The 16,965-nt window shown below is 44.5% G+C and overlaps 1 protein-coding gene across 2 annotated transcripts in view; it reads right to left on the bottom strand.

Moving 5' to 3' along the window:
* LOC139776960 (uncharacterized) overlaps positions 1-16,965 on the bottom strand; it is a 36,480-nt gene that overhangs the window by 11,155 nt on the left and 8,360 nt on the right. For both annotated transcript variants that reach the window (XM_071714041.1, XM_071714042.1), the window contains exon 2: positions 3,899-3,986. In XM_071714041.1, coding sequence (XP_071570142.1) covers positions 3,899-3,986 — 88 coding nt within the window. The remainder of the gene's footprint in view (positions 1-3,898; positions 3,987-16,965) is intronic.

Genomic DNA, 16,965 nt, shown 5'->3' with positions numbered 1-16,965 from the left:
TTCTTAAAATAAAATACATTTAAAAGTTACACGTGACTCCCCACGTGTTTTCTCTCTCGCGCGATCGCTGTCGTAAATTTTTATTCGTACGAAAAAGCGTCTTAAAATATCATCAGGAACGTCACGCGCACTGCAAAATAAAAAATGACCAGCAAGAAATGTAGCGCGCGAATGAATTAACGAGACTAACGATATGCAATAATGTGCACCCGGTGGAGATACGAAAGATTAAATTCTCTAATCGGCGGGTCCGCCGTGAGAACTTTCACCGAAATATCGGTGGACGGATTCGACAGGAGTAATTCAGAGGGTCGAGGTTGAAACCTCGACGAACGGCTGGGAAATGCCACGAGGGCGCTACGCGTTAAAAAAAAGGAAAAAAAAACATTGAGTCGCGGACTGGACCAGGAGCACGAAAATCGAACTCCAACGAAGATGGATTCTGCCATTTTGCCAACGTCTAACGGTGATTTCGCGAGCCAAGCGAGAGAGCTGGTCGCCGGACGAAGTCCGAGTCCGAAAAGCCGACCGGGCTCTCTTTCTCTCTTTCTTTCTTTCTTCCTCTCTCTCTCTCCCTTTCTCTCTCGCGGATCGTCGGGCGAGCGCTCGGACGAGGAAAAAAGGAAGGCGCAGAGATAAATCGCGCTACGAAACGCTGCTCTTCGATCGCGAGGCGCTCGCTCTCGCAGCCGAGCTGTGTGAACCCGACCCGTAGGTCTCGCCTCGCTCCCCTGCCCCGTAAAACCACCCACGAGTGATATCTACAGGGTGGACCGAAGAGCAACGGCTACAAGCCACTCGCAAACGCTCGCGGAAGTTCCGTGAGAATGGATCCAGAAGAACCTTCCTTCGAATAAAAAACGTCGGGATCGAACCTGACACGATCTTGGAGAGGCCCAGATTCATTTCCTGACGCTGCAAAAGCAATATATTTTTACAAACATTTGCAACAAAAAGTTTTTAATTTAGCTAAATGGACGCGATTTCTAAAAAAAAAAAAAAATGTATACGTCAGCTGGAAACGTACTGAAAATAATTCCATCTGCCAAAAATGTTCAACGGTGTATCGAGCCGGGAATCTAATTCCCGGGCGAATATTCACGAGTACAACCGTCGCGTATAGCGTACAGGAAATAATTACGGCACGCACCGAGACGTGTCCTTTTTTCCGCGACGCCCTGTAGGCCTGGATCGCGGCTAGAGAGAGAGAGAGAGAACGAGGAGAGGGCTAAAGGCGAGGGCGCGCAGGAGAGAGAGAAAGGGAGACGCGCACGCAACGCATACAGGCGTACAGGCCGGCATGGCACGTAGGGACCGGAGCCAACGCAGAGGCCGACTTTAAAATTGACTGCGGGTGACCGAGAGAGCCGAGCCGAGCCGAGCCGAGCGGGCCGGACCCCCTTGACAGCTATTGCGAACAAGTCTCGGTCGCGCGATAAGAACCCGGGGAAACGTGCGCACGCGCGCGCGCGCGCTGTTGCTAGCCCGGGTCAGAGTCAATTTCAGACACGGGAGGAAAGAGAGAAAGCCTCGTTCGGCTCCCCTCCCCTGATGCCTTCAACCCCTTAACCCCCGGAAAGGCTTAGAAACGCCCGGAACTGAGAGATCGTTCGCGAAGCGAGAGACGAAATCCGAGGCACGGCCGGAGAATCAAGACTGTCGGGAAATTTGCAACGCGTTTGTCGCCTCTGATTGTACCAAATTACCTTCTGTGGCATTATTCCGTCTTACGTTCTAGTCTACGTCTATTTTTTCGTTCCGTCCACCTTGCGCTCTGATTATCTTGTTTTTATTAGATAAGCGTCGTAGCCAACGGCAGCTTCGCTGGCGTTTTACCTTTCGCGTGTATATACATCTTTTTCGTTCGTGCTCTTTGTCATTTTCCGACTTATCGTAAACCAACCTTGTGTGTGCACGCAATAATATTATTCTTATTGTTCTCAGAAGCGAACGGATGATTTCGAGCGATCGACAGTCGAATCAGCGGCATCGTCCGATGAAGCAAAGGGTTACACGCGGCGGCTCTTCCTCAGACCTCGCGAATGGCTCAGGAAGTTTCTCGAGCGTTACGTTTAGTTTCGTTTCGCGTTTATTCGACTCGACAATATCCTCCGCGGTTCTTAAGCGGAAACGCACAAACGAGAGGGGGAGAGCCGTTTCCGTGACGTTGCTACACCTTGTTTCCTAAAAGGCTGGTGTTCCGCGCGCGGAACAGCAGCACCTGTGTGCCGCGTCGCGGCCGGTTAGGGCCGAGCTGGAGTTACGTTACGTTACGCTACTTCGAGTCCAAACCTTACGAAACATTACATCGCCCGAAGTCATGTGGCCGGGGCGTCATGTGTGTTTACGCGCTCCGATTTCTGTAACAGATCGTTCCGCGGCCAGATGTCCCCGCGCGCGACGAGCGTGTTCTAAGGTCGAAATTTGTGTCACACTATACGGAAAAAGGTTCCGGTATTAATTGCACGGAATTAAATTAAATTAATTTACATTAATTACATCAAGGCGAATCTAATTACGTCACCGTAACTGATGATACACAATTACACGCGTAAAGTATCAAATAATTTTATATAAGCTTCGCACACGCGAATAATATAATATTGTAATACATTTTTTTTTTAATATTAACGTAACAATTGCGATTCGCGTAGATTGGCTACAATAGCACTAATTTTCCGCTAAACAACATTGAAATAAAAACGAGATACTTAACCCTTCGTAGTCCAACATGGGTCAATTTGACCCACCTTCATTTGGATCTAAATATCAGCTAAATGCCTAGGTTAAAATGGGGCTTGGTCCGCCATCTACAAGAGTTTGAAGTATCCTCTATAGGTAGAGACCGTTAATCATGTACTCGTTCACGATTTTTTTTCAACATGTTACCATTTGATTTCTCACAAAACCGCAGTTGTTTTATATTCTAGAATGTTCAAGGTATGTTTCAGAATTATTTGAACCCGATCGGACCGATATACCATTAAAATGGCAACCATTAAAAATCGACCGCATCAATACGACCCAGTGCGACTACCGCGGGATTCTAGAGAAGTGTGACTACGAAGAGTTAAACGTTCGTTTCATTTAAGGACTGGAAGGGCCGAGGGGACAAGGTGCGCGTCGATCGCGATGAATCGCGAGCGGGCCGGATTCGCGGAGGATAAAGGTGTCGCGGACGATATGACCGAGAAACCAAGTGACCCGGCGAATACACACGCGAACGTCGGCGAGTTAACGGCGTTTGTCCGCGCCTCCGTGTACGCTCTCCTCCGTTGCCCGAGTCACCGGCGGCGCGTCCTCCGCGCCGGGCGGCGGAACGGAGCGAGGAACCGTTCCAGGGAGCCGGTGTGCCGGGGCGCGCGAGAATCCGGGTTGCGATCGCGGACGCGACGGAAAAACCAGACGGCCGCGGCGGCGTATACCGCGTCGGTCGCGCGAGCGATCCACCAGCTGGAAATTCTCCGCTTGTCGGAGTTTCGCCGAGACGGCAGATGGAAGCTCGGGAACCTGAACCCCGAGCCCGTTTCGGGCTTATCTGTCGGATAAATCTCTAATTCCGCGACAGAACTCGCGGAAACGAAGAAGGGTTTTTAGCATATCTCTATTCCGGCATATATATGTATATTTTTCCGTTCTGTAAATAGATCTTATGTAATTCCCATGCAACGATCGTACAAAATGTTTCTCCTTAATACCAAGAAGGAAAGGGGGGGAGGGGCCAGACTGAATTTACTGGACTTTCCACCGCGAGTCGACGCGACGGTCCGTCTTTACGGGCGGTAAAAATCGCGCCGATAAACTACTCATTACCCGCGCCGGAGTGCGCGTCGTAGGTCGACTTGATTAATACCCACATGTGCCGTGCGAGTGCAGGACACGAGAGTGTTCAACTCACCAACAATCCGGTTTCCACGCTCGGCAGCAGCGTCAGCCGACTGTCGTTCTGTAGGCCGTTTTCCGCGAGTGTTCCTTCGCGCAGCTGCCTGAAACAAGAATATCAACGAGGATGGTTTAGCAACTTTATCGCCGCGATTGCCGTGATAGTAAAATATAAAAGCGATCGGACAGTACTCTGGGCATTTAAACAAATTTAAATGATATTTATCGCAGAATTATCGTGGAGACTGGAGCTTTAGAAAAGTGATGTAGTTCTCTGAGAATCATTAACATTATATTTTAGTTGTCAAACGCAGATCGGATCTTTAACCATATGCTAGATATTTGATAAAGCATTAGGAAAAAGATATAATTGTTTTAGTAGAAATTATTATTTTCTCTTTAGAAGAGAGTTGTTTGTAGAAATATTAACTCGACACATACAAAGTATAAAGCTGTCTATTGATAAAAGTGCCACATTTACTATAATAGTTATCAAACAAAGATCGGATCTTTAACCATATGCTGAATATTTAATAATGCATTAGGAAAAGAATATAATATTTTTAGTAGAGATTATTATTTTATCTTTAGAAGAGTTGTTTGTAGAAATAATAGCTCCCGATTCTTCCTCCCCCCTCGACACATACAAAGCTATTTATTGATAAAAGTGCCACATTTACTGTAACAGCATTTATTCATAGTCAATCGTTAGTGATCGAGAAACGCTTTGCTTTTACGCAAGTCTAAAAGGTTCTGTAGACTTTATCTGAGTAATTGGTTCATTACATCTGAGAAACTGGTTTTATTATATTGGGTTGCGATATAACGAGATCAGGATTCGTTCCGTAAAATCGTTACGGTTCTTTCGCGAAAAGAGTTTCCGGTCACATCTGCGACCTGTTCCCAGAAGAGAGGCCCGAATCTCGCGTTATACCGATAGGAAGATCGGCAATTGTTGGAAATATTCCCGTTAGAGCGAGTGCAGTTAAACCGAGAGCCTGTCGCAGTTTGGCATTTCGAAAAGCGACGTGACGGAAGAAAGCAATACGACCGGGGGGGGGGACCTTCACGAAGCGGAGGAGAGAAGGGGAGTCGTGCACAGTCGATGAAAAATACTTATATGCAACAGTCGGACAGAATTGGGTCGCGATCGCCTCGCCACGTCTCGTAAACACATCCCGGTCTATATTATCGGCTTCCCTCGGCTTTCTAAATAAATCGCCGACGTTAGAGTCCGTCACGATTCCGTCCGTTTTGAAGCCTCTCGAGGCACGGGTCGAGAAAAACACGCGATTTATACCGGTTTAAGAGTTCGCGAGACCCTGGGCTTTTGTCCACACTCCGCGCCGCCGCGTGCGAGTTGCATCAACTCTAAAAACGGTATAAGGTATATAACGCGCAGGCAGGAAATGCCGAGGCGATGATGATTTGAAGAAAAGAAAAGAAAGGAAGAAGAGAAGTCCGTTTCTCCGGACTTTGCGTCGTATATATTTCTGCGACAATCAAAGTCCACCGCGACCCGGTTCGCACGCACGCCACGGCGCTATCGCGAGGCCTGCTCTGCTGATGCAACCGCTACCGCGAAGCGGAAATCGACCGAAATAAACACGCGTGCGTGTAAAACGCACGCGCGCGATAAAAAGCCGCGCTATAAGAGCAACGAGCGGAAGCACGGAGCCCCGAGCGCGCTATCATTTTTTTTCTTTCCTATAATATGGAGGGGCGGGAGGGAGACGGCGAGAAATCGGCTATTACGGAATGCGAAACGCATAAAATGGGACAATGTTAATAAAATCAGTATGACTCTTATCTCTAACATTAACATTGTCCTCCGTACCGTCAGATTGAAACAGAACTTTCTCATTCCGGTCTGCGTATCCGATATTACATAATTATTTAATTTTAACGCTGTGAGGTATAATTAAGGCAAGAATAATCATCTGTTATATGTATCGCGTCTTAACGTAAATAGGCCAACCATAAATAACTCTTTTTTTTTGTTTATTTCACACCTACGCCACACCTTTTTCTTTCGTGGTTTTTTTTATCCTGGATTAAAAGAAAGTTCTTACCGGCGCGGCTAAAAATATCTCATCATTATCGACTCATTAAAGCGACTCGCTCAGCTCCAACTCATTTTGGCTCGTTGTTTTCGGCGTATCTGGGAATTCCCACCGAGCGCGGGATCGGCGATAACGCATGATAGCTTCCGGTATCGGCCGATAGCGCGCGGAATTATTAGCGCGCACGCAATAAGATAATAACCGCGAGTTGCGATACAAATCCACGACCTCGGCTGGCATTGACGGTGGCCGCGATAACGCGATCGCGATCGTGCCTGGATTCGCGTACGTAAAAAAAAAAAAAGAAAGGAAGAAAAAATGTCCCGATAAGAAAACGCCGACCTCGAAGATTAGGCCGCACGAGTCCCGGTAACGTCGCCGGATATCGCGACGGTTTCCATTGGCGACCGTCGCTCGTTGGACCTCGATCGAAGTAACGAGACCTTGCCGCGTATAAATAAGGCGTCGTTACTCCGATTTACGCTCGATCCTAATCGGGCCGAGCGCTTTTTAAATCGATCCTCACGAGAGCCCGTATGTAATTAATAATAATAACTTTATTAAGTACATATCACAAGTTTATACGTTGCTACAAGGCTCAGAGAAAATAAAGATAAAAGAACTTAAATTGTAAAAATTAGATTAAGGAACTTAATTCAATTAGGGATATTCGATAGACAAGAGGTCCCATTTACGTCTTTCTGCATAATAATTGTTAAACTAAAAATTATCGATTATTAAAAGAGTATACATTCTAAATTGAATTCCTTCCATTTAAATTCCATTTCGAGGAAACGTCTCAATTAATCTTGAGAGTCTCGCCTTCGCGATCTAGAGACCACCTTCGTGGAACCCGACCGTCCCGATTTTGTTTTACTGATTTTGCCCGAAAGAAAAAGTCGTCGCTCTACTTTTCGAGCGTGAAGAAAGCCGGCGTGCGATCCCAGAAATGGAACCGGGGCCGAAGGAGCGAGACTCGCGGAGACGTCTCGTCTCTAACGTCATCGACGAAGGCGCGTGCAGTAGAACACGGCGTTCCGCATCGGGATATACTTAAACCGAAGCGGGGGACGAGAGGCGACCGATGCGATGCCCGTGCCAGAACGTCGTCCCGTGCGTGCATGCGTCGCGCACCCGGGTTATTGCACCCTCGGTGCCATTCCTCGGGTGCCAAAAGCCCCGCCGTTATCTCGGGCCTTGACGAATGGCCCGAATCCACAAGCTCGTACCCCACGGTCCCCGGTCGACCGGCGCGGCCGGGAAAAAAAGCGTTCGAACGTACCTCGGCCTCGTGTTTCGTCTCCCCTCTTCGTCCACCGCCTCCTTATCGCGCAGCCCCCGCGTCCGGAGCGATCTCTCGCTCGTTTATTTACCGGTAAGGCGGTGACTTAAACGAGACGAGGCGAGCCGAGAAGCTAAAGCTAACGGCTGCCGATGAATGCCAGGCTAATTAACGCGAGGTCAAATCATATTTCGTCGAAATATCATCTCTGCCTATATATATTTGCAGGCCTGAAGCGAGGCATTCCATCGCGAATTCAACGCCAATATCGCATCTCGATGCTTATTTTAAGTCGCGTCAGAGTCGCATCTTTTCTCAACAGATAAAGGCCTTCTCTGAGATTTCTTTCTAAATAAAATCCAGTGTTAAATGGCGAATTTTACCACAAATCCGAGCGTCGTTAAAAGTGGGATATTATTGTCCATTCGACGAACGATCGAGCGTTCTCGTTACGCTTCTGCGTTCCGCAACCGACATGGGAAGATTTTACGCTGCACGGGGTAACGCCTCGCTCTACCCACCCTCGATCGCACTTGAGCAACGTGCCCGACCACGTTGGGAATCTTTAGACCCAGCGCTGTCGTTTTCCCTCGACGCGGCGAGCGGCCACGACGATTCCCCATTGCGAAACGCCCGCGCCGCGGCGATACCGGCACGTAGAATCGATGTACCGATCGGCAAACAAGAGCCGTGGAGGGGAAGGGAAGGGAAGGGAAAAAGGCGAAACTCCACGGCCTTGGGGAATATGCATCTTGCATCGATCACGAGATCGTTCGGGAGATACCGACTCGGGTGTATCCGCGAAATGTGGGTGTTGCTCGATACCGGCGGTTGTTCCAACTCCCACTGTTTCTCGATAAATTGAATGAATCCGATACTGTAATTAAAAATGATCCTCTTGCGATAGCTTCGCGTTAATTTATTCAGCCTAGCGTCAATCATTTCTGCGTTAGGAGAATAAAAATATCACTAAAACTCGCCCGAATATCTAAAAAATAATCAAAAATAAGAAACAAGGTATTTAACTCTCAACCGGCTTTGTCTAAAAAAAAGCAAATTCGTCAGGATAACGCTTGTAAAATTTTTTTCAAATAAATCTCTCGCATGCCTATTTCTGCGTCCAGCATGAAATTACATTGGAGATCGCTTGATTTCATCGACATTTCGACGAGATATGAAAAGACTGAATGACATGCGTCACCCGTCACGCGACTGCTTCAGAGTTAACAAAAAAAAAATCCGAAATGAAAGGATCAATAATCGGATTGGTGTCGAAAGTGATGCTCGATAATTTCGGAATATCAGCACTTAAAACTTATTATTGACCGTCCGTTCGCTTCTCCTTTTGTATGCTAGAGTTGTGGCGATATTGCAGTCCGTCAACGATTTTGCAAATGTTAAGCGCGCGTCGCTCGCACACTCGAAATCGGAAACTATGTGTGTCCATTATTAATGTTTAAAGCGATTGCGAAAATGACGAGCGTCGAATAATTCCCACGTCGGCATTTATGCGAACGGCGCGTGGCTCGTGCCGCGCGAATAAATTTCGCGGCAGATTGTCACGAAGGAAGATTAACAGGGCCTAATCCACGCATTAATTGTGCAATTGATTGCGTGATGATTTAGGGAGAGCGCGATCATTTAATCGAATTGATCTCGAGATAATTACGTGAGAAAAACTGATAAAATTATACCTATATAGCGCTAGAATTGTAAAAAAAAATCCAGTTGAATGTAACTACACTTCAAATATTATATTATATTCAATTTAAATATTATATTTAATATATTATAATAAATATATACATTAAAATTAAATTACATTATTATAATTATAAATTCAATTATCTTCAATACAATATTATTTAATTATATTAAATATTATATTTTTAGATCTCCGTTTAAATGTATATCATGTCTATACTCCGTTTAATGAGAGATCATGATTGATCAAACATAAATAACGATAGGGCACAGAGCCGCAACAAGGTATTCGCGTTAAATTATTTTTATTTTTAATAGATATTTTCCAACACTATTAAAAATAAAAATAATTTAACGCGAACACCTCGTTGTGCCCTATCGTTATTTACGTTTGATCAACCATGATCTCTCGTTGGACGGAGTATAGTAATGAACTTTCTTAATTATATCATAACTATTTATGTTTATCTTTTCTTAGTATTCCACGGTTGTGGGAACTGATGCTCTCTTCAGGTAAACTTTCTTATCGCGGTTATCTCGCTAACGCCGTACATACTACTACATACACATGGCCGCTGGATTTTACAAAAATGATATCTTACGTGCGCCTAGCTCGAAAACGGAGTTTCGCTTAGTCGACAGTTTGTCAACAACGCGTTATCTCCCCGTAATTCCTGAATTCGCTCGTCAACTGAGCCCGAAGTGTTTCCTCCTCGAGACTCGGCTCGACGCGTTTCGTCCGCGACGCACGTGCGCGCGCGCACGAGTCGACAAAACGGCGAGCGAGACCGGTATAATTTCGCTGAGTACAGATTTCGATGGCACGTGAAAATTTCCCCCTTTCCTCCTCCCCGGTATCCCGCGAAATTCGCGCCCGGCGCGCGGAAGCCGAGGAACGCGAGCGAGCGCGGTGCTCGTTACGCGGAGAGCGCGCGGTCGAGCGAGCTTAACGGGTTTTCGTTCAAGATCCCGATCCCCCGATCCGATCCGATGCGTGTCGCTGACCTTTACGCTCGGCGATAAAAAGGCAGCCGCCTTGCCTTGCGCCGCGATAACGTTGCCCGTGCCCGTCATCGCGATATTTAGAATCGAAACTCGGGGGGGACGAGCGAGGGAGATCCGATACGAGCGTGCCGGTGAACGTAACGCGAATGTTTCGCGCAACATCGGGCGTCCGCCTCGTCGTCTCGCCTTTATTCGTAGCGGTATACTCCCGGCTTTTTGTATTAAATTAAACTAACGGACACACACATACTCTTAACGTAGTCGCGAAAACGTGGAGCGGGAGAAATGACACGGCGTGTTCCGTTTGGGAGTGCTTAGGGCGCTCGATGACGGAATTCAGATATTTTTCAAGGTATGGCGGTTCTAAATCGCAATAACGAGGTAATGCGACAGCGGGAGAAAGTGCGGTACCGTTGTCCGCAGATTACAATGAGTGAGTAAATAATTCACCGCAGGCGTAAGCGCGTGCTCTGTTTAGTCCCACGTAACGCAAATGATTAAAGGATTTCGTAAAGACGTTTCTCAAAGAGAAAGAGTAGAACAATTCGGATCTTCCAGGCACTTCCTTTAAACATCTTTTATACGTATAACATCGATGCGGTTTTGAAAAATAAAAGACGTAGCGAGATATCGTGACGGCGTTCTATAAATGTGTAATTAACGACTTTCAAATTCTGAAGCTCATCTAATTAATAAACGTGACGCGGCGCAAGGCTTACTGGCGACGGAAATGTCGCATGGATAAGTTTGCGACACGTATTTTCCCAAATTGTGGCAATTTTTTATTCTTTCAGGGATTACACAGGACTCTGACAGAAGTAAAAATTAGTTTGGGGATTTGTAAAAAGTTGTAAATTAATAGGAGTATAAACATTTTGTTATGTATGTCGATTAACTACATTTATAACGATATCTTACAATTAGTATAAAACAATTATAAGATTTTATGGTGCACATTAACATCATTATGCCCATTTCAATTCTGTTACACACAATTCATACTTTTATTAATTTACAACTTTTTATAACTCCCCAAATTTTTACTCCTGTCGGAATCCTGTAACCCCTTAATGAGACCGTATCCAGTTCTCCTGCTGCGACGCACATCAGCTGCGTGCGAATGGAGTTTATAAATGAGTGCCGCCGCCGCGCCGCCGAGACGCGAAAAGCGATCTTACTCGCGAAATGCGACACGTGAGATTTTCATGCGCGGTAAAAAACGTATCTCTCTGCGAGACAAGGAGCGCCTCGGGAAAATCTATTCTTGGTATAAACGCCAGGAAAGTCAATAACCCGCGGCTTTCGGCAAGTGCCGTACGTCTAGATATTTGCGCTCTGTATACGCGATCACGCATTTATATTAGCGTCAAACAAATGAACGTGCAATTTCCTCCTTATTGAATCGATAAAGAGAAAGAAAGAGAGAGAGAGAGAGAGAGAGGGAGATACAGAGTGCTTAAAATATTTGGCGAAGTGAACCTTTCTCGAAGTGAGACGAGCGTAAATAAGCGCGTGGTAGGCGCGATAGGGCCGGGAGAACCCTCCTGTTATAGCGCGCGTTTATACTATAAATATTATCGTTCTGCTTCTCTGTCGCTATCGTTCACGCCCGCTGCCTCGGAGAGAGGTCAGGCGCGGAATATATTCGTGCGAACGGAACAAACACGTTTGTAATCGCGAGACGCTTTGTCCCGTTTGCTCAACGCTTTATGCCGCGCTCATTTCGCCAGTATATCGGAGTGTAATGTTACAGATAAATCTCGGCTTCCTTATGATACACGGATGCTTTATGCGGAACGTATTCAACTCCAACGAACTCGATCTTTCCTTGGCGACAATTTGATCGCGATATGCCGTTAATTCAGTTTTCGGCATTAAATATCTCAACATAGCATCGAAAAGTTAAATTTCAAATTAAAAATTCTATCAAAATAACACCTATTGTAATTAAACGAAGGGATCTGATTTCGTTTAACGAGATATTGATATTTAACATATTACTTAAGTTAAATAATCGATATGTTTTTTAACGGTTTTAGCACGTTCTTTCTTTGTACTCGCTGTACTCGAAATAAAACAATTACTCAAGCGTTTATTTTGGATTTGTCTCGCGTAATATTCCAGGTCAATTTACACAGCCTTCATTAGCGGGGGTATTTTCAGGCGCTTAGCCTTAAATAATTCGCGTAAGTCCATTTTGGATAAATTAGACTTGCGTTTAAATACATTTTAAGTTCGCTCGCTTTAAGTAAATTATATACCAGAGCTTACCCCCCCAAGTTTACGACAGTAAAAGTAATTTTCCGCTTCCTCATGTAACGGAATATTTTTAATCTTTCTTAACTTTTCTTATATAAAAGTACCGGACGCGCAGTTTCATTCCGGCGAGGCTGCTCTTTTTTAATAACATTTTTTCACACTTGCCGTACTTAAACTAATCCGATTATTTAGCCCGCGCTTTGCAGAGAGAAGCAGAAAATAGACGTAGAAAGTGCGGATTAAAAATAGAAGCCTTATTAGGGCTTATAAATAACTCCACTATGTTTTAATGCGGTCGTACTCCTGCACGGCAGTATAATAATAATCGATCGCCGAAAGTATACTTGTGCAACTTTACGTTTCACGATATGAATACTTAGCGGTAATTTCGTAGAACGATCTTGAGAATAATAAAACGATCATTTAAATAATTACGATAAGAAAAGTTATAATAAACGTGCTCGTTCTGAAATCGTGTCATTGTTTTTCTTCAAATCAAAAGCGCTTATACACCTCTCTGTATTTATAATTTCAGCATCGAAATTCCTCGAGGGAATTCCGATGCTCCTTTACAGAAAAAAAAAAAGGAATTAAGCATTAGGCCGCGCCTCTCGACGATCGATAAGGCTATGCAGCAGCAGTTCGCGTGCAACGTCGCAAACAGATAGATGATTTCTTCAAGGATAGATTAACACGTGCAGCGATTGGATATGATGCGAGGGAAATCATTATTTCTCAAACGCGCGGACTTAAATGCGAATCAAAGAAACGTTTACTTCCATCTTCCCCTGGGAAAAATCTTCAAGATTTAGTAGAATTTAAAAGAAATGTCGGAGCGCGACACGTAAAACGTCTTCCACTGTTTTCTTTAAGAACTTAATAAATATCTGTACGAGTAGGAATATCTAATGAGTAGGTACAAATAATTTATAATAATTTATGACGCTGTATAGTCTTCTATACGTATTTCTTTTTCAATATGTTACATAAATTGAAATATTATAAGCGCGCGTGCATTTATGCCGAGATTTGCATTATCGTAAACGTCCTCGAAAATCTTATAATACTTTTTCGTATCGACATGCGCTTTAATTCGCGTTGCTATAAATATTTCCGCGCAATCGATAGAAGGACACGCTTCTATCTAAAAATAAAGATAACCCGTGCTTTGCCGAGAAGGTTCGTGCGAAGAAAATGCTTCTGGACCACCGCCGTGCGGATGTAGGACGCCCGATACCACCTTGAAATCGCACGACGATAACTGCTCCTCGCTTCCCACAAGGACCGAATTAACTCCTCGTTGCGTTTCGCTCTCCGGATTCGGGCGGCGCGCGCGAGACAATCCGCGAAAGAGACGGCAGAGCACAGCTGCGAAATATTTTCTTTTTTTTTTATCACCGCGACCAGGGACATCAAGAGAGCGCGAGAGGCGGGGAGGATCGACCTTCTCCGCGTTCCTCATGCGCGAAATATCGCGCACCGGTCTCGCCGCCGCCGCCGCCGCCGCCCGCGCCGTCGTCGTCGTCGGCGTCGCACTGGTCGCACATGGCGTGTAAACAATGCTAGCCCACGCCTATGTGTGGGCTACGTAAATTAAGTTCTTGCGCTGGAACATGTGCGGACAATGCAAAATCGATTTTGACAACGCTCGCGATAGCCGGGCCTCTTTCCCAACCGTGTTTTCGACGCGAGGCTCTCGCGCCCGGAGAGGCGAGCTACGCTGAAATTATTTTTCAACGTTAAATATTTGTCGGAGGTAAATGTTCGCAACTTGGATTTCGGGCCGTTTTACATTTCTCGGACGTTTTACACGCCGAAGATCGCACGGAGAGAGAGAGAGAGGATATTCGTGATATTCTATCGATACTCGGGTAGGTCGCAGGTGCTGGACGGTTCGCAGAGACAGCCTCGCGACGAACGGCCTACGGATTCTCTCCGTTCTTCGCGAACACCAGGTAATTAATTATGCAAGCGAAAAACTAATACAAGCGCTTATGCATGACAAAGAAATTCGACCGCCATCACGGTAAAAAATGCCTAATGACTCACGGGGGGACAATATTTATCCTTCGACAAATATACGACTACTCTCTTTGCTAAGTCACGTAATAAGTTTCGTGCTTATTCGTTGGCAAGTAGTTTATCACCCGGTCAATAGGTGCGATGTACCCGTTTGTAAACAGCTATTTACAGGTACAGGGGAGCGAGTATTTTGGGTATCACACACGTGGGTCTCGATTGTCTTGGCTATTAGCCGGGTACTCGTCAGCTCAACTAATCGACAGAGTATTCATATAAAATGATTCAACAAAGACAGAAATAAGAAGAAAAGAAATATGAATAGAAGAATAGCAACCAACTTTCAATTGTAAATATGGAGTGTTTGGAGATTCCTGCCACATTTTCGTGCCAAAATGTCTGGTTTTAATCAATTGTTTTTTTTTACCTTATAAAAACAGATAGAACTCGATTCTGTGCACAATTAATACTAAAATACTAAAAAATACAAGAAAATACAGGCAGCAAGCTATACACAGAGCGGAGAGCGATTATTTGTATTTTTCTTCTCTTTCATATCTAAAGGTAAAAACTCTCTTCGAACTCAACGTCCACTAGAATGTAATAAAAATTTATGTCCACGGTGAAAGGGATAAAGCCGCATTAAGAAATTGCATTCCTCCCTTTTCTCTCGCAACGATTATTCTCTCGCTTTTCTAGCTCGTTATTATATTATCTCGTTTTATTTTGCCCACAATTGACTCAGAGATGCAGCTTCTTGCGTAATGACAAAATATCGCGTCGGGGCTTACGCAGGCGTCCCTAGTCCGCGCGAAAAGACGCTCGTGTAAGCGCAACGCGTAGACACAATACGTATATAGAAAAAAAAACCACGTAGACGTAATTTCATAGTCTTATGGCATAATCATGCCACGCGTCGTCGTGCTCGGCTCGCATGGCCATGATTACCGCGCGAGTGCATGCGCAACTCCGCGATACCTTGGTCAGCTGAATTATCACGAGTAGTAACACAAATAATGCAACATGCGTGTGAAGCAATGAAGAAAAAAAATTTGGTGAGAAAAAATCGAAGCACACGGTCCCATTAAAAACGTATAAAAAAGAAAAATAACAGAAAGTATATGTATTTGTTTCGCCAATAATTAATAAACGAGAAAGGCTCTATTTTTATATTCGACAACGTTTGGCTAATGTCGTGACAATTCGACCATTGGTTTTGGTCATATTAATCGTCAAGACTTTTTCGACCGTGGATTTTGGTCGTTTCTAAATTGATTTAATCTTATCAAAGTATCAAAGATTAAATCAATTTAGAAACGACCAAAACCTACGGTCGAAAAAGTTTTGACGATTAATCTGACCAAAACCAATGGTCGAATTGTCACATTAGCCAAACGTTGTCGAATATAAAAATAGAAAATAATAGTTAATAAGCAATCGGAATGTGGAATGCAATTTTTAATCGGTCACCCCATATAAAATTCCAGTTGTCCCACGTATGTTTAAATTTTCAAATGTAATAAATTTTCTATTTATTTCTTTGAAACGAGAATTTGTTATGTAATTCAATTAACCGTGCTATTTTTTATTTACAAAATCACAACTGAATAATTAGTATTTTATTAAATACAACATATTCTATACAATTATATGAATGCGCAGTATCGACCTTTCGTTGACCAAAGTATTCACAATGAATATTCTTTGCGCTTCGAGTCGTCGCGAATTATCAATTCCTAATATCAACGATAAGCAAAGATAACGTTCCCTCCTCGAGAGGCAGATAATTTGCAATTTAAAAGCGGCTTGATTATATAGTCCGACGTGCCGTTTTCCCGAGCCTGTTTCGTCTCGCGTGGCGCGATTTTCGTGTGGTGCGCGCTGCCACACGAAGGAAGTAACGTGGCTTTTTAAATCCACACCGCAAACCGCCGAGGGGAGGCAATTCCGCTCCATCGATTATCCTGTTTTCTCGAATTGGCGACCGGCCACAACTGATTCACTCGCCCGGCGCGTTCACTCGCCTCGCGCGACTTTCCACGGATTGTCCCGGGGCCCCGCGAGCAGCACGACCGATAAACATGTTTTCGCTCGCCGCGATCGCGAAAAATAACAGCGAACTAACTTAGGCTCATTTCTCCGACACGTCAGTCGCTCTCCGTTCGGAATTCGCAGAAGTCGGCGATAAAAGCGGCACGTTTTAATGCGCCTTTCCGCGATTTCCCGGAATTTCTTCTCGCGGCGTCGCAAAATTATGCATACTAGCGTAATAATAGCATGACGTAGCACTTGAGTGAGGATCATTGAGAATTTTGGAAGAGAAGAGTCTCTTCTTTTCACTCAAAATTGATTCTAACAAATTTTTCGAATTGCAAGTAAAATTGTATTAATATTAATTCTATTTGGCTTTAATAATTTAATTAACTATCCAATAATAATTTATTGTATAGCGCACTAATTACCGCGCCTGGCTCTTATTGCCAAATTTATTAATGTTATTTGATTTTATTCAAGAGAGCCTCTATATATTTTCACTTATTGTTAGTTGACTATATCGTAATTATTATTAAACAATAAACGGCAGGTCTCCGAGAAGAAACTATCTTTCTCTCTTACGACACCCAGAGGCTAAAGAATTCACTCTTTAATATGGATACAGTGCCTCGATCGCGAAACAAAAAAAAAAGAAAAAAGTCGTCGCTAATTGTTGTCCTTCTGCCATAAACGGCGAGAGCGAGCGCTTAAAGTCCG

The sequence above is a fragment of the Temnothorax nylanderi genome, unplaced genomic scaffold (genome assembly GCF_030848795.1).
Source record: "Temnothorax nylanderi isolate EJ_2023f unplaced genomic scaffold, tnyl_v1.0 TNYL_tig0133_pilon, whole genome shotgun sequence".
NCBI lineage: Eukaryota > Metazoa > Arthropoda > Insecta > Hymenoptera > Formicidae > Temnothorax > Temnothorax nylanderi.
The sequence above is the reverse complement of the archived record's forward strand: the minus strand, read 5'-3'. Positions and strand labels throughout refer to the sequence as shown.